The sequence below is a fragment of the Ranitomeya variabilis genome, chromosome 5 (genome assembly GCF_051348905.1).
Source record: "Ranitomeya variabilis isolate aRanVar5 chromosome 5, aRanVar5.hap1, whole genome shotgun sequence".
NCBI lineage: Eukaryota > Metazoa > Chordata > Amphibia > Anura > Dendrobatidae > Ranitomeya > Ranitomeya variabilis.
This window is the reverse complement of record NC_135236.1, coordinates 179,337,384-179,355,624: the sequence shown is the minus strand read 5'-3', so window position 1 is coordinate 179,355,624 and position 18,241 is coordinate 179,337,384. Positions and strand designations below refer to the sequence as shown.

At 42.5% G+C, this 18,241-nt stretch overlaps 1 protein-coding gene across 20 annotated transcripts in view; it reads right to left on the bottom strand.

Annotated features, from left to right (window-relative positions):
* PPIP5K1 (diphosphoinositol pentakisphosphate kinase 1) overlaps nucleotides 1-18,241 on the bottom strand; it is a 248,836-nt gene that overhangs the window by 211,134 nt on the left and 19,461 nt on the right. For 17 of the 20 annotated variants that reach the window (XM_077263584.1, XM_077263586.1, XM_077263589.1 and 14 more), the window contains exon 1: nucleotides 6,663-7,186. In XM_077263584.1, coding sequence (XP_077119699.1) covers nucleotides 6,663-6,818 — 156 coding nt within the window. In that variant the 5' untranslated portion in view covers nucleotides 6,819-7,186. Of the gene's footprint in view, nucleotides 1-6,662; nucleotides 7,187-17,282; nucleotides 17,385-18,241 lie in introns of those variants that run through there. The other 3 variants (XM_077263604.1, XM_077263587.1, XM_077263585.1) reach the window with 2 other exon arrangements.

Sequence of the window (18,241 nt, the reverse complement as noted above, 5' to 3'; positions counted from 1 at the left end):
CGGCCAACAATCTAATTTGTTTGGGGGGCCTCCAGATTCTCGCCCAATAGATGACGTGGAGGGAGATAGGGATCCATCAGATTTCAGACTACTGGTCCTTCTGTTCTCGGTAATAACCTGCCGGAGTGGCTCTCTTATAAAGAACATGGGAGCGAGGGCTCCTGCGTACGGAGGAGTCAGTAGAGATAGCGGTTGGCTGAACCATCCTTCAACTGACAGCTATCTGTTGTGTATGGAGGGTTTTAAGCAGCAGAAAAAAAGAAAGCTGATGGTTGAACAACTATTAAACCAACAACCATCTTGTAAACAGGTAATCCACTGGTGCGGCTTATCTCCAAGTCCAGAATGGACGTTACACACTCGACATCCATCTTTAAATTAAGGGAAGAAGAACCTGTCCGTCTACGAACATTCAGAAAACATTCTAGGACAATTCTTTTGGGAAAGATCTTTGGCAGAGTGGCCATCAGCTGTTCGCAGTCGGCTAAAATAATCAGTTATTGTTAAAGAAAACTAGTCACATCAAAACTGGTCAGTTTTTGCTCTTATTTTATTTGCGCTGCTCCCCTAGGCATCGCCATACCTGGCAGGTAACAACTGTTACAGCCAGGACCTGTCTTCTAACAATCAATAATAATAATAATTTGATTTCTATAGCGCCAACATATTCCGCAGCACTTTACATTTTAGAGGGGACTTGTACATACAATAGACATTACAGCATAACAATAAAACAGTTCAAAACAGATACCAAGAGGAATGAGGGCCCTGCTCGCAAGCTTACAATTCATGAGGAAAAGGGGAGACACGAGAGGTGGATGGTAACAATTGCTTTCGTTGTTCGGACCAGCCATAGTGTAAGGATCGGGTGTTCATGTAAAGCTGCATGAACCAGTTATCGGCCTAAGTATGTAACAGTACAGACACAGCGGGCTATTAACTGCATAAAGTGTATGAGAACATGATGCGAGGAACCTGGTTATGGTAGAAAAATATTTAGAATTGACAGTCCTCAGTGGTTAATACCTTTTAATGGCTAACTGAAAAGATGGTAACAAATTGCAAGCTTTCGAGACTACTCAGGCCTCTTCATCAGGCATAGACTAAAATAAGTTCTGGAGAATCACATATTTATGCACATAACATCACAGAAAAAAAAACATGGATAAGACAGGTGACATGAAGCAGAATTACCATGGGTGATAAACAGTTATGTCCATAAATATTGGGCCAGTTCTTAGATAGGGGATGTTTTATTGTCTTCTGATTGGGGTCTGTTTCTGTTGTGATGACCCCACATGGTCTGAAGGGCAAATTCCTTAGTTCCCTAGTTGATGTAAAAAGACATAAATCCATGCGACACATTCATTCCTGAACTAAGACTGTCAAAGGTCATCATCAGTTTATATTCCCATATTCTTCTGTCTCTTTGAGATTTGAAGTTACCTTTTAAAACAAGTAATTTCATGTCCATAATGCTATGATTGGGGAGATAAAAATGTATTGCCACAGGTAGATCCATTCTTTTTTCTCTTATTGTATGGCGGTGAGAATTCATTCTTGTTCTCAGTTTTTGCCCTGTCTCCCCTACATACAGACCCCAGTTGGACATTTAGTACAAATAATTAGGTACACCACATTAGAAGTGACGCAGCTGAAAGTACCTGGTATCTTGTAGTCCTGATGTGAATTGGGGATCTTTATCTTGTTTGTGGTCATTATAAATGGACAGGTTTTACATTTTTTCTGATTGCAAGGAAAGGTACCTGCAGCTGTTGGAGAGGACAGGGAGCTTCTGACAATGATGCTTCTTAGATTTGGGGGCTGCCTAAAACACAGTAGTGGGGGGTCTGGGAAATTGGATTGTAATCGGGCATCTTTTTGTAGTAAAGGTTGTAATTTCCGTACAGCTCCCCTTAGCACCTCCAGATTTGGATTGTAGGTGACTACTAGAGGTACCTGGTTATTTTCTTCTTTAGCTTTGTAATGTAGCAGGTGATTCCTTGATATTCTGGTGGCTCTTGTAATCTGGTTTTCAATTGTTCTTGGATGGTAGCCCTGATTCAAAAAGGTCTTTCTGAGGCGACCAAGGTGTTCATCCCTATCCATGGGGTTGGAACATATAAGATTGTACCTGATGGCTTGGCTGTAGACAATAGAGTTTTTTGTGTGTTTTGGATGGAAACTGTCCCATTTGAGGTATGTTGGACAGTCGATTGGCTTTTGATACAGGGATGTCTCTATTTTATTGTTCTGCAGCTTAATGATGGTGTCCAGAAAGTTAATTTCAGTGCAGGAGTAGTTGAGTGTCAAATTTATGGTGGGATGAAATTGATTAAACTGGAACGTCTTTAGCTGTTGCTCAGACTCCGTCCAGATGATTAAAATGTCATCAATGTAGCGGTAGTACGCCAGGGGCCTGATGGAACATGAGGACAAAAAGTCACTTTCAAGCTTGGCCATGAAAAGATTTGCATACTGTGGAGCCATTTTACTTCCCATTGCTGTGCCAGTCTCATGTAGATAGATCTTGTTGTCAAATTCAAAGTAATTGTGGGTGAGGATGAATTTTTTAAGTTTGACCACAGAATCCGCATCAGTCCCCGTGTTTTCCAGGAAGAATTTGGTTATGGTAAAAATTTTGAATGGGCCGCGCAGGGATAGTTAGGTTAATGCGTTGAGGTGGTAAGCCAGTCTGAACAAATGCGTTTTTAGGGCACGATTAAAACTGTGGGGATCGGGATTAATCATATTAACCTGGGTAGTGCATTCCAAAGAATCGGCGCAGCACGTGAAAAGTCGTGGAGACGGGAGAGGTGAGGTTCTGATTATTGAGGATGTTAACCTCAGGTTATTAGCGGAGCGGAGGGCACGGGTAGGGAGGAGATGTAGGGTGGCAGTGGCATTAGCAATTCACTGGCAGGGGGCATGTCATTCAATGACACCAATGGCGTGCCCAAGACGTGATCGCAGACCACTGATGGATTACTATAACAGCAGTCGGTCTGTTGAAGACCTCCATGCTTGTCATTAGAGAGTTACCTTGAAACACAGCCTGTGGCCGGGCTTCAAAGGAGACTGTGATTTTCACTATATGCAGCAATAGTGTGGAATTACTGTAAATAGCACAAGCAATCAGATGATCGATCGCAGGTTAAAGTCCCCTAAGGGAACTAGTAAGTACAGCAAAAAGGTTTTTTTTAAAAAAAATCAGAAAAAAAAGTACAAATTTACTTATTTTCCCCCATTAAAAATAGAAATAATAATAATAAAAAAATACGCATATGTGGTATCGTCGAAGTTCAGAAAATTCTGATCTCTCAACATATAAAAATAATTAACCCAATCCGTAAACGTCATAAACGGGAAAAATTGAACACTAAAATTATGCTTTTTTGGTTGCTGCAATATCACAAAAGTGCTGTAACAATTGATCAAAATGTCATATCTATCCAAAAATGGTATTAATAAAAGTGTTGTCTTGCCCAGCAAAAAATAAGCCCTCACACGGATTCATCGACCAAAAAATGAAACCGTTGTGGGTCTCGGAATATGAATACACAACCCCCAAAACAATTTTTATATTTTTTTTTTCACCACTAAATAATAATAATAATAATAACAACAACTTGGCATGTTTGGTACCTCATACGTTTATGTGGACAGAAAAATAAAAAAGTTATGGCTCTGGAAAGAATGAAAGGAAAAAACAAAAAGCAAAAACAGAAATTGGCCACATTGGGAAAGGTTGACATGGCCCAAGTTTTCAGTGAATGTTCATGTGCTGGAATCCCAAATTACACACTCCCATTCTCAGGACTGGGATAGGCTCATGTTAAGACTCTAAACAATTAGGTCTGTATCAAATTTCTCTGGAAATCGTATATTGTCAACAAGTAAATATTTGGAAAGAGATTGCCAAGCTTAAGTGCCAAGATGCTCACGATGGACACATTGTTGCAGCGGAGGGCAGTGGCCCATCTCCTTGGTAATGTGATCATCAATCCAAATTCTAAACAATAGGCTTTAGGGTGAAACAGCGAAATAAAGTGTGGAGACAGAACGTAGGAGATTTTTTTGCTAATATCCTACAAAATTTCTTGTTTTTTTGTATTATAGAAGCAAGGCTTATTAAAAAATCAATAATACTTTTTTTAAAAAAGCTGTCTGTCTATTGCAATGAATAGAACATATTCTCATATGAATGAGAACCTTCAGGTGTTATCTGGTTTGGGGAAAAAAATCCTCTTCCTTGGCTGAAGTTTATTTATTTAAAATCTGTGTTGTGTTTTGGTCACTTTTCTTCGGTTCATCACTAAGTCTTTTCCACTGTTCCTGATGTCTGTTAGGCTACTTTCACACTAGCCTCGTACTCGGCCCGTCGCACTGCGTCGGGCCGACGCTAGCGTTGTATACGCCGCACAACGAGGGCAGCGGATGCATTTTTCCAGCGCATCCGCCGCCCCATTGTGAGGTGCGGGGAGGTGGGGGCGGAGTTCTGGCCACGCATGCGCAGTCGGAAATGGCGGTCCGTCGGGACCAAAAAACGTTACATGTAACGTTTTTTGCAGCCGATGGTCCGCCACAACACGGCGCAACCGTCGCACGACGGTTGCGACGTGTGGCAATGCGTCGCAAATGCGTCGCTAATGTTAGTCAATGGTGAAAAAAAGCATCCTGCAAGCACTTTTGCAGGATGCGTTTTTTCGCCAAAACGACGCATTGCGACGTATTGCAAAAAACGCTAGTGTGAAAGTAGCCTTATTGTCTGCAGTGTCACATTGACATTGCTGCAGCAGATCAGTGAGCTCAGAGCTGTACGGTCAGTAAATGCTGCGGGTTGGACGCTGCGTACCTCCGCAGCGGCCAGATGTTACAGCATAGTGGATGGGGTTTCAAGAAATCCCATACCCACAATGTGTGTACCGATGCCCGCGACTGGCCCTGCGGAGACAGACATGCGGCACGTCTCTCCAGACCGCAGTGCGTCTATTTGTCTTGCAGAGACACGAGTCTCCGCAAGATAAATATCACCCATACAATGTATTGGACAGGGTGAATCCGCACAGTTCAATGATCACATGCGGAATCACCTGTGTTCAAAAGCCAGCAGCGCTTTAGACGCAGTGGACAGGTGCTGCGTCCAAAACGCTGCCGATTACTGACCTTGGGCACATACCCCAACAGACACTGGGAGCAATGGGGAGGAACAAATAGAAAGTGCTCCTTGTCTGGATCAACCAATGATATGGTATAAAGGTGAGTGATTGCTACTCACCTGGATTAGTTGTGCAACTCAGGCACAACCCTGGTAATTGTGGGATAGATGATCCACGGCCGCAGCTACACCCTGTGAACCTCCATGCAGCGGTTCAGGATAAGGAATTAGGGGAAAAACAAAAGTAGGGCTTCAAATAGCGCTGGCCAGGATACAAGGGACAAGTTCTCTGCCATTGTGGGGGTAATTAAATGTCTTAGCCATAATATGATGAACCATGCATGTAAAGCATTTTCATCTATGGTCACAGGGGAAGTTTTCCCTATCTACCAATTTTAAACTGCAATACCAAATATGTCATTTATCTGTTGCAATGTGACTGCAGTCTCCATTATGTCAGTCGCACGACACAGTTCATAACAGATAGTCATAGATATAATACACAAAGTGGAATTATCACACATAATTTGTCCAAACATTTCCTCACCGATCATAAAAGAGATCCCAATTGTTTGAAACTTACTTGAACTCCTTGAACAGATAACATCCAACACATCCAATAGATTCCAAAAACTTGTCAATATGGAATCATATTGGATATTTAAATTGTCGATCCTGACACCTAAGGCTATGTTCACACGATCCTTTTTTTGATCCTTTTTTTTTCAGGTCCTGATTTGGAAAATCCGCAGTGCAAAACAGCACTGCTGATTTTCCGACTGTTTCTTCTGCGGATTCCTCTGCGGGTTTTCAACAGCACTTTCCTATTGGTGCATGTTGAAAACAGGAGCGGAATCCGCAGAAAGAATAGACATGGTACTTCTTTTTTTCTGCAGGCAAATCCGCGCGGATTTGGCTGGGAAAAAAAGGATAGTGGGCACAGCGGATTTTGTTTTCCATAGGGTTACATTGTACTGTACCCTGCATGGAAAACGGCTGCGGATCCGCAGCTGAAAATCCGCTGCGGATCCGCAGCAAAAAAAGGATCGTGTGAACAAGCCCTAAGGGTCTGAACGAATGTACAGACCACACCATTCAGTGAGGATTTGTTTGGATACTAGTGCTTTAAGTTTAGAATTTCTTTCTGTACAATTGCTCTCCTGTATATTCAACAGATATAAGGAATATTATTTATCTTATTCTCATTCATATTACAGAAAAAAATGTAAATATTGCTTTTTTGAGAAATATATCACTAGCACCTACAAGAAACAAAAGATCCCCTAACGTTGAACAATGGCCTATATGACCTACAACGGTTGCTAGGCCAGATCCCAACATTCATAAGATACTATATTGCTAAATTATCACAAATCTAAACTTGGTTTTGGAATAAAATGTATGCAAATAAACTAAATAAGACTTTAAAACACATTTATGAAAAAGGAACATTTATGGGTGACATGCACTATAAAACTACAAATTGTAGTAAGATTTTCCTTACCGTCTCTTCCTCATCTTCATCTTCCTCTTCTTCGTAGAAATCAACCTCGTCTGGATTCATGTTTGATTCCAGGAAGTCTGTCTCATCATCTCGGGCACCGACAAAAAATCTGGGTGTCGAGCTGTCGCCCTCGCAGGGTGGGGTCAGGGATGACATCACAAACTAGTGAGCCTAACATCACGCTCTGGAACCATTACGTAAAAATAGGACAGATCTTGTGAAAAGATGGGGTCAGTTCGAAGGCCTCCAGCTTCAGGACACGGGGTTTAGAAGCAAGGAGAGGATGCATGAGTAGCAAGGAAGGGCCAAGGGCTTCTAACTATGCAGGAAAGCACCAATTGCACCATGGGCTACATGTCCGGGTGACGCATACATTTTATTACGGTAGTTAGAAGGCGGCCAGAATTTATAAAATGCCATTAGCATCTATTCCTGGAAGAAAAGCGCTTGAATACCAATGTAGACGTCTACAGTTCTATACATGATCTCTGCCAGACATCACTCATCCAGAAAGATGGACCTAAAAAAACAAATAACAAAACATGTTACAGAATTTCACAATTTTGCTATATTCAGGCAAACACTTAAGACGTACTTATTCATTAGTAGACAACACAATAAAAGGAATTGGAGGAGGATTTACTATGTGTACACATTGAAGTAGACAAACTTACTCTACAAGTCTCAAACAAGTCAGTAATCTGGAGGGAAAGAAGGTGATCATACTGTTCAGTGTCCTTCAGGCAGGGCTGAGAAATCAACCAGACTGCTCAGCCAAGAGCTGGCTACAGGGAGGATTAGTAACCCGCTCTCCTCTGTGCAGTAGAGGTGAGGCAAAGTTCTGCCTGCTCAATTACCTGTGGCTTGCAGTGCGAAGTTCTCCAGCTGTCTCAGCTCTTCAGAGGACGAAGCAAGGCTCTGAAGCCACAGAATGCAAGAGCCCTGTCTTAAAGGACTGACAATGGGAAGGGGGGTTGCAGGGGTGGGACACGATCTCCTGGATTTCACCTCCAACACCCATCGCTGATATAAAAAGTGGTCCAAGTTGTTGGATGGACATCTGTCAGTGCCAGCTATCAGCCCTGGTCATCTTGTGAAATAAGTGCATGTTACGTCTGTGTGTAACCTTCCCATCTTACATGTAGAGTTGTATAAAAAGGCATCAGCCGCACTGGGCCCCACCGGCTGCACAAGGAGATCGAAGCACAATTGTGACCCCATGCCTTGAAGTAAAACGCCGATAACCGTCAGTAACAGGGCAGGCTTTGTGGGGGATTGTTAGTGGAACAACTATAAATATTACAGGCACCCGAGTTCCCTACTAACATACATTTGGTAAATGAGCTGGATGTAGAGGACAGATGAATGTCAATCAGGTATTCATGGCTTTGAAAAGAAAGCTATTTGCTACGTTGCTGGACATTCCCCTTTAAGTCACTCCCTGCATGGCGCTTTTTCACTCACTGAGCATTTTCACTGATGAGAGCATAGGTACACGTTTCTGAGTAACAGCTGGAAAAGTGCAGCCTCAACAGGAACAAAACCCTTTCAGACTGCAACGAGGACGGCCGCCATCATTCACAAGCATACAAGCCAAGGCACAACACAAGCAATCACTTGTTCGCCTGCCAGCAGACGCTAAAGGAGGAATTTAGCTTTCAATGGCACCTACTCAGAAAAGGCTACCACATACTACATGGCCATGCCCAGTCTCCAGAGAGGAGTCATACTCGAAGAGAATCTGTCAATAGGATCGTCCCTCCTAAGCCGTGTATGCAGACATGGAGGTCATAGGAAGCCGAATAAAAGGATACCCTGATATCTGTGATCCGATGTCTTACTCCAGAAATATGCACAATTTTCTTATATGTAAATGAGTTGTTCAGGACTATGGAGCGGACACTGATCTGCACAAGAATCTGCCTCCAGAGATTATTATAAATGATAGGGGGGTTACCAGTGTGAGACATGTAGATCCTGAGAGCAGACTGTCAGTCATTACATGTCTCAAACTGGTAACACCCCCTTTCATGTAAAACAATCTCTGGAGGCAGATCCTCAGAGAAATCAGTGTCCGGCCCATAGATCTTATCAGCTCATTTACATATGAAGAAAAATGCGGATTTCTCTGGAATTAAACATTGGATGGCAGATATCAGGGTATCATTTTATTGAGCTTCCTTTGACCTACGTACCCATGTAGATGGCTTAAAAGGGTAAATCCTACTGACAGATTCCCTTTAATGGTATCTCTCTGCCAAGTGGGATGTCCTGAGCAACATGGATGATCTCTTTATATGTTTTGTCCTTATAGAACAATCTCATTAAAGGGAACCTGTCAGCAGGATTGTGCTCAGTAAACTACAGACAGTGTCTGGTTGGCGCCGTTATACTCAATAAAACGTTACCTGGGTTGATGAAATCCGTCTTGTGGTTGTTGTTTAATCTTTATTTCTAGTTTTTAGTAAATGAGATTCTCATGCTTCGAGGTGGTCTGTGGGGGGAAGAGGGGGTACTGTAAGTGGTGCTCTGCTTACATATTCATCTGTATGGCAGGTAACTGATGCCTCACTGACCAGCCTCCTATTTTACATACTGCATATCTTATTGTTTGAAATAAAAATTACATTCATCATACAGGTGGCAGCTTGCACTGTAACATGATACGATCTATAATATCCATATTTTCATTTGATTTTCTCATATAAATTTCTTGAAAAAATAAAAAAAGTTAATCAAAATGAAATCAGCGACAGATGCCACCACCATTTCGCTAGAGAAAAAAAAAATTATTAAGATGGCGCCAGCCCAGTAGCATCTATCAGATTGCTGATCTAATGCTACTGCACAGGCGCCACTTTGAAGTCAATTTTTTTTTCTCTAGCAAAATGGCGCCGGCAGCAGAGCCTGCACAGTAGCATCTATTGCATTCCCGAATTAGGCTACTGCGCAGGCGTAGCAGCCAGCGCCATTTTGATTAAGATTTTTTTTTTTCCTCAAGACATTTATATGACAAAATCAAATGAGCTCACCCCCACCACTAATTGACAGCTTTCAGCCTATGCACAGTGTACACAGAACGCAACCAATCACCTGTGCAGAAGCATTGCAGAGTATTAGATCAGTGATCTGTCAGTATAAAGTTGATGTCTCGTTCTGAGACAATGTAAAAAAGTAAAAAAAAAGTTAAAAATGGAAAACATATTTTAAAAAAAATCACAATAAAAAAAAATAATAATTCAATAAATACATTTACATTTATTTAAAAACAAAAATAAAAAAGTACACATATTTGGTATCGCCGCGTCCAGAATGACCCGACCTATAAAACTGTACCACTATTTATCCTCTTCACAGAATGTTTTTGTGGGGAAAATTTGCTTTTTTACCACGTAAAGGGTTAATAAACCTGTCTCCTCCATACATCTGTGACATGGTCTCCTGATACTTACCTACACGCAACCTTCGACCCTCTCAAGATCTCCTTCTCTACTCCTCTCTCATCTCTTCTTCCCACAACCGCATACAAGACTTCTCCCGTGCTTCCCCCATACTCTGGAACCCTCTACCCCAACACATCAGACTCTCGCCTGCCATAGAAACTTTCAAAAAGAATCTGTAGGCCCACCTCTTCTGACAAGCCTACAGCCTGCAGTGATCCTGAACCTACTGAACCGCCGCACGACCAGCTCTACCCACTCCTAGTGTATCCTCACCCATCCCCTGCAGACTGTGAGCCCTCGCGGGCAGGGTCCTCTCTCCTTCTGTACTTGTGTGTGCCTTGTTGCTCATGTTTCTTGTATTTGTCTATATTTGCCCCTTTCACATGTAAAGCGCCATGGAATAAATGGCGCTATAAAAATGTACAATAATAATAATTTCACGGCTCAATGTTATAAACTTCTGTGAAGCAACTAGGGACTCAAGGCGTTCACCATACATCTAGGTAAGTTGCTTGAGGGGTCGAGCCTACAAAATGGGGTAACTTGTTGGGGGTTTCCACTCTTTAAGCACATCAGGGGCTTTCCAAATACAACATGGCGTCCGCTAATGATTCCAGCAAATTTGGCATTCAAAAAGTAAATTGGCACTCCTTAGGTGGTCCCTAAAAATAGTTTTGTAAATTATGTTGTAAAAATGAGAAATCGCTGGCCAACTTTTAACCCTTATAACGTCATGTAAAAAAAAAAAAAATACGTTTAAAAAATTGTTCTGCAGTAAAGTAGACATGTGGGAAATATAACTATTTTGTGTGACATAACTCTCTGATTTAAGGGCATAACAAATTACTTGTCACAAATGAAAAAAAATTGGCCTCATCAGGAAGGTGAAAACAGGCTTCGGAGAGAATGGGCTAAAATCAATTATTGCTTTCCCATAGAAAAATCCCAGAGGAAAATCGGATCCAAATCCGCATTATTCTGCAGAAAGCAGAAAGAACACACAGAAAATCTGATGATTGTGGACTTATCTTGGATGGAAGAAAGCAAAAATCTCCAAACCCAGCTGCACAAAATGTAGGTGAAGCAGTCCGAGCAAGATCCAGCCTGTTCCCTCCGTCCACACCAATGTAAGCAGCCCTTGTACTCCGGACAATAACATTGTATGTTTAGATTTCCTGAAGCCGAGAAGACACTGTGCAGATCTCAACTCTGCGCACATCAGTGACATTTTTTAGGTTTCTCACTGCTTCTTTGCAACTTTTTTTTTTTTTTTTTTTTTTTACTATAAATCAGAGAACCCACTGAATTGAATGCAGGACCCCTTGAATGCACCCCACTGTGTACAAAGCATAGTGTATTGTTACATGATGGGCATATTTATGTGAGCAGGGAGCCCCAACAAATGTTTGTGTCCCATCCAAAGAGCTGCACAAAGCTCTGATTCTTCTTCCAGCCCACTCCATCAGCATCGTGACAGCGCGGTAACCAACCTTAAAATAAGTAGGCTAATGAAAAATGTTGGCTGTAATCTGGAAAAGAGGGATAACGTCAGTGTGGTCTGCTAATATGCCACACTAGAAGAAGTCACATTGCCCAATAGTCACAGCTGACCACATACATATCGGACTGTTGCCCCATAAATTATTTTATATGGGAGTGGGGGGGGGGGACAGATCTCATTGGGATGATGTGCTGCCACAGGTGTTGGCATCCTCCACCGCTCAGCAAAACATTACATCAGAACCCTTGTTTTAGCCGACTGACTGCCGAATCCTGAAGAGAATGTCAATCCTGTGAGCAATCTGTGAAAACATCAATTTACCAATAAGTGCACGAGCAAAGCAGTCGTACTGTTCATCTGGCTCCAGTAGGAACCTCCACCCAGAATTGGTCCTGTACACCAGGTCCAATGGGGCCCAGAAGATGCCTCTGAAATCCGCTGTGCCCGGATTGTGGCAGTTCTGTTATTTTATAGGTCTGCTCTAATGATGGTGCAGAAAAACAGAAAGAAAAACAAAGCACAAGTAAACACGGCCTTTAGGCAATGTGCAGATGGAGACGGTTTGCTTATTTTTCTAAGCAGAAACTGAATGGAAACTCAAACTTTTTGAGGAAAAGTTGAAGAGTTTCTGCTCAGTTTCTACTCTGAAAATGACTCTCAGTCTGGTTTAGAAATCATTTACTTTTAAGAAATAACGATCATGTGTTCGTGGACAATTCGGCTGAATAGTCGTCCGTGTAAGACATGGACGGCAAAGTCCTAAGAGTATCCAGGTGGTCTTACAAAATATCACTATTTTCCAGCACTTTGGGGGACGGCGGCTGGACCCACACGCTCTGACGTCCATATGCTCTATTAGGGCATTTCTAAAAGGGGTTGTCTAGGCATAAGAAAGGATTAGGAAGTAAACAATGAGCCAAGCTGAACAGACAGTTTCCTACACGATTTAGTGGCTGCTGCTGGATATTGAAGATAACAAACAAGTAAAATGCTCATTTGTCGTCCAATCAGATCATTTTTGTGGACTGATCTGCCCTCAACAAGCACAGCATATGGGAACACAATGATTGGATTAATGACTGTTAGCATACAGTTTTGTCAGTCAATGTGAATGGGACCAGAAAATAGTGCAGATAGACTCATCATGTGCACCTTCCACTAAGGCCACGTGCACACGTTCAGTATTTAGTCAGTATTTTACATCAGCATTTGTACCGTTGCATTTTTTACCCACTCCTGGTTTTGGCTTAGGCTAGGTTCACATTGCGTTAACAGCAGCCCGTTCAACACATACGTTAACGGGCTGCTGTTAACGCAAGTGCCAGTATGGCAGCGCGCTACCGCAGATAGAGCTACCAGATGCTCTATCTGCGCTAGCGGTAACGGACCCGGAAACGCTGCAGCCCGCGTCTCGGGGTCCGTCACTCAATGACGGCACATGGCTAGCGCACGCCCATTGTGGGCGTGCGCTAGCTTTGCATCCGACATTGGATTCAATGGCAGCGTTAATGGACTGCGTTACACCGCGTTATGCCGCGGTGTAACGTAGTCCGTCTAACAGACGGGTTTAACGCAATGTGATCCCGGCCTTACAAGTATTGATAGGAAATACTGAGCAAATACTGAACGTGTGAATGTGGGCTAAGTGTCAATTTACAAAGGCTATGTGCCCATGTTGCAGAATAGAAGCAGAATTTTCTGCTTCAATTCTGCATACCCTCGGCAGGAAAAACACATCGGATTTAGACGCGGTTTAGACGCATTTTTACCGCATATTTACCAGCATTTTCCATGTGTTTTTCAAGCGTTTTACAAGCGTTTTTTTAATACGTCTATGGGTGCGGAATTGCCGTGATTCCGCAAAAATAATGGACATGCTGCGTTTTTTTTCCGTGATGCGTTTCCGCAGCGGAAAAAAATGCAGCATGGGCACATCAATTGCGGAATGCATAAGAAATTAATGGGATGCTGATTATAAGCATTTTTTAAGTGTTTCCGCAGCAGAAAATTGCGGCAAAAATGCTTAAAAAATGCAACATGGGCACATAGCCTTACATTGGAGGATTGTAGACTACAAAGGGTCAGGTAGATTATTTTTAATATAAACCAGATGGTCTTAAAATTCATTATCAAACGACACAAGAGGAAAAGCGAGATCTTATTAATGCCGTATTCACACGTGTCAAGGCCCAGGCAAGGAATGGCTACGGGGACCCCTGACCCGAACATCACAGCCTCATAGACATGCACAGTGTCCATGGTCGGACCGTGACACCCAGATCTTAGTACAGTAGTGACCTTAGTACACTGGCTCAGCCATCTCTCCCACACACAGGTGCGCTCACTTAGAAAGAGCGCACCTTTGTTCTCTTTGCAAGAGCCACTGCCAGACATCTCTGGCATGGCTTACATCAGGGAGAACAAATAGATCGGCAGTCCAAGAATGAAGGTGCCAGGTCCTCTGCGTCCCCAACAATCAGCTCTGGAGTTCCCATACACATTGGTCTTTTGGCCGAACCTGACAGTATCGGCTGACATTAGTCTCTTGTGTATGGGGGGCTTTAGAAAGGCTCAACATTTCAAGAAAGCAAGGTAAAGACAAGGATAATGGGTTATCCATTATATCAGTGAGAGCAAACCAAAGCACAATAGCGTACAGAAATCAGTGATTAACCAGGAGCTAGATAGTCATTTAGGTGTTTACAACATAAACTCGGCTATTATGTCTTTATCTGGCAATTAATTATTTTATAGATATGAAAAGCTTATAAATGGATGTTTGCATTGGCATCTGCATGTACTGAGGACAACACCTTCTCTTGTAATTACATAAAACTGTTCACACTGACGTCAATGGTTCATGAAGTATTCATCTTGGAGAATATCCCAATACCTTATAACAGGATAAAACAGGTTTTCATTTTTTATATTAAATAACAACAATATGCCACAAATGAGAATGATTGTGTGAAGAAGCAATTCAAGAACAAAAGAAACCTTTTTGGAATGTTTACAACCCAGCTCACACAAGTATTTGTCTTTTTCTTTATCAAAGTTATCACATAACAATAAAGGGAAATATTTCCAAGTGAGCAACTTGCTGACTAGTAAGGGATAATCCTATCGGCAGGGCTCTCGGCGATAGGCAGACATAAAAGTGGACAATCCTTTTAAGGATTTGTTCATATCAACACCATGGTCTCAGTTTCAAACTAAATCCACAATGCAGTGCAGAATCCGTTAGTTTCCCAGGTGAGCCCAATGTAAGGATATTAAGAAGGATATTTCACATTATTAAGCAGGCCATAGGTTTCAAGGAATATGGGAAATAAAAAATCTCTCTCTGCTGCTGAAAAGCGTTAAATAGTGCACTGCCTAGGCCAAGGTTTGAAAATGTTAGATATTTTATGAAAACTTAAGCGTGATCATCGCAGTGTGAAGAGATTTGTAGCTGATGTAGAGCACAAGCATGTTTGTACAGATAAAGGCATAATGAGGAGCAGGTGCTAAAATACCATTACAAAGGAGCAATTAGGTATTTGAAGCTGCTGGTGTAGGATTCTACAGAGCCTTGCAGTGGTGCATAAACCTACTATTCGGCGACCCCTTAACAGAGCTCACAAGTAGAGATGAGCGAATATCTTAGCCTCCCTCCTTATTCAGCAAGCTATAGCACTTACTGAATAGCTGCATCAGGAACCCTGATACCTGGAGTGCTCCCGATAATCAGATGTTCAGAGCCGAGGCTTTGTGACAGTCACAACACACAGGCTCTCCATGTATTTGTTGTGCCTATCACACAGTTGCGACACATGCAGCTGCGGCTCGGAACAGCTGATTATCGGTAGCGCTCCAGTAAGCCGGGTTCCCAATGCAGCTTATTCGGTAAGTGCTATAGCTTGATGAATAAGGAGGGAGCCGAAGATGTTAGTTCATCTCTACTCACAAGCAGAAACGTTTTCAGTGGGCTCAAACATATATGAAGACTAATTTTAAAACCGTTTTGTTTACTGACAAGTGCGGTGCAATCTTGGATGGCCCAGATGGATGTTTAGTGGATGGCCACCATGTCTCATTAAGGCTGAAAAGCAAGGAGGTGGCAGAGTCATGTTTTAAGCAGGAATAATGGGGAGAGAGCTGGTAGGCCCCTTTAGGGTCCCTGAAGGTGTGAAAAAGACCTTGGAAATATAGTTTCTGCCTGACCATTTTCTTCCATGATACAAAAAGAACCGTGCCAGCCGTATCAAAATCACTTTGGTGCATGACAATGCGCCATCTCACGCTGCAAACAATACCTCTGAGTCATTGGCTGCTACAGGCATTAGAGAAACTCATGGTGTGGCCACCATCTTCACCTGACCTCAACCCTATAGAGAACCTTTGGAGTATCATCAAGTAAAAGATCTATGAGGGTGGGAGGCAGTTCACATCAAAACAGCAGCTCTGGGAGGCTATTCATCCTGAAAGAAATTCAAGAAGAAACTCTCCAAAAACTCACAAGGTCAATGGAAAGAAAAATCTGACAGTGATATCAAAGGAGGCGTCTTATGTTACCATATAACTTTTGACTGAAAAAACATTTGATTTCAGTAAATGTGGCCTCTTCATGCTGCAAATTCAACAAATCGCCATTTTCAGTTCTATAAACCTGAAGAGTTTGGAAACTATGCTATGGATTGTAATTTGTATTTTTTATTTTTTTATTCTTAAAAAAATACTGTTCTCATTGGGAGGTTTGTCCAATAAAATGTGATTTATTCTCTAACTGTTGATGATTTGAATAATATACTGACGCATTTGTATCGACCATTTAGGAAAATCAGAGAAAAATAGCACTGGCATAACAATTTGGGACGCAGCGCATGAATTTAAAATAGAGTTAAAGACCAGCAATAAGTTTTCATCGTAATCTGCAAGACAGAAGCTGAGCCAACTCCACCCGGGGCAGATGCCAGCAGACTAGCTTAGCTCCAATCACTGCTGTTAAATCCCTTTAATGCCGCTATCAATCTCAGACAGTGGCATTTAAGTCATGTGATCTAGATTCAGGCGCCAATTGCCAAGTTCAGACCGCTATTAACCTGCAAATTAACCCCATATCTGCAGGTGAATAGCATTTTTTCACGTGACAGGTTTTCTTTAATGCTCTATTTCTGTAATTCCCAACACCAACATATTTCAAGGTGTGATTTCAGTCATCACACACAAATATCCAAAAATAGCATGGAAATAATAGTCCAAAGAGGCTGCCGAGTCTCTTCCCTCCTTGTGACAGGATGACAAGGCTGCAGAACAACCACCATGGTGAACATATTGTTTTAATTTGGAACTGCTTCTAGATGGTTTCATCTGGTTGTATCTGAAAATAAATGTGCATCTGACAATATGTCTTTGATACCATCCTGTGCCCTTGTAATCGGTGAATGCAGGAAGTGGTTTTAAGCTTTGGGAAAGAGATGGCTGCAGAATAGGATTTAAAGGGAAGTGATCATCAGAAAAGTACCCAATGTTTCAATCAGGTTTGTGTGTTAAATATATTTTTAAAACATTTTTGGCAATGTTCTTTTTTTAAAGTGAACCTGTCACCCCCAAAATGGAAGTGGAGCTAAGCCCACCAGCATCACCAGCCCCCGATGTATCCTGAAAGATGAGAAAAAGAAGTTAGATTATACTCACCCGGGGGCGGTCCCGCTGCGGTCCGGGGCCTCCCATCTTCATAGGATGATGTCCTCTTCTTGTCTTCACGCTGCGGCTCCGGCGCAGGCGTACTTTGCCCTGTTGAGGGCAGAGCAAAGTACTGCAGTGTGCAGGTGCTGGGCCTCTCTGACCTTTCCCGGCGCCTGTGTACTGCAGTACTTTGCTCTGCCCTCAACAGGGCAAAGTTCGCCTGCGCCGGAGCGTGAAGACCAGAAGAGGACGTCATCGTAAGAAGATGGGAGGCTCCGGACCAGACGGCGACGCCCATCGGATCGGACCGCCCCCCCAGGTGAGTATAATATAACTTCTTTTTCTCATCTTTCAGGATACATCGGGGGCTTATCTACAGCATTACAGAATGCTATAGATAAGCCCCTGATGCCGATGGGCTTAGCTCATCGCCCCATCGGCACCCTGAGATCTTGGTCATGTGGTCCTGATGTTTGCCATGGCAGTTCACAGCCAAATAATGGCCTTAAAGTCTTCCGGCTATAGTGACCTGTTCAGAAGTTATCAAAATTTAGGTGGTGAAAATAAACTTTTTCATTCCTGTCATGCCACTTGGCATTAATTACTGAAAAGCACCTGAAGGGTTAATGAATTACCCGAAACCAATTTTGAATAGGTTCAGGGGTGTGAATTTTAAAATGGTATCACTTTGGGATTTTTCCAATATATAGGACCCCCAAAGTCACTTCAAAACGAAACAGGCCCCTAAGAAAATAGGGATTTTTGTGTGTACTCACCGTAAAATCCTTTTCTCCGAGCCACTCATTGGGGACACAGGACCATGGGTGTTATGCTGCTGTCACTAGGAGGCTGACATGAAGTTGAGACAAAAAAGAGTTAGCTCCTCCCCTGCAGTATACACCCTCATGCTGGCTTCCAGAGACCCAGTTCAGTGCAAAAGCAGTAGGAGATTAATAACAGTACAATAC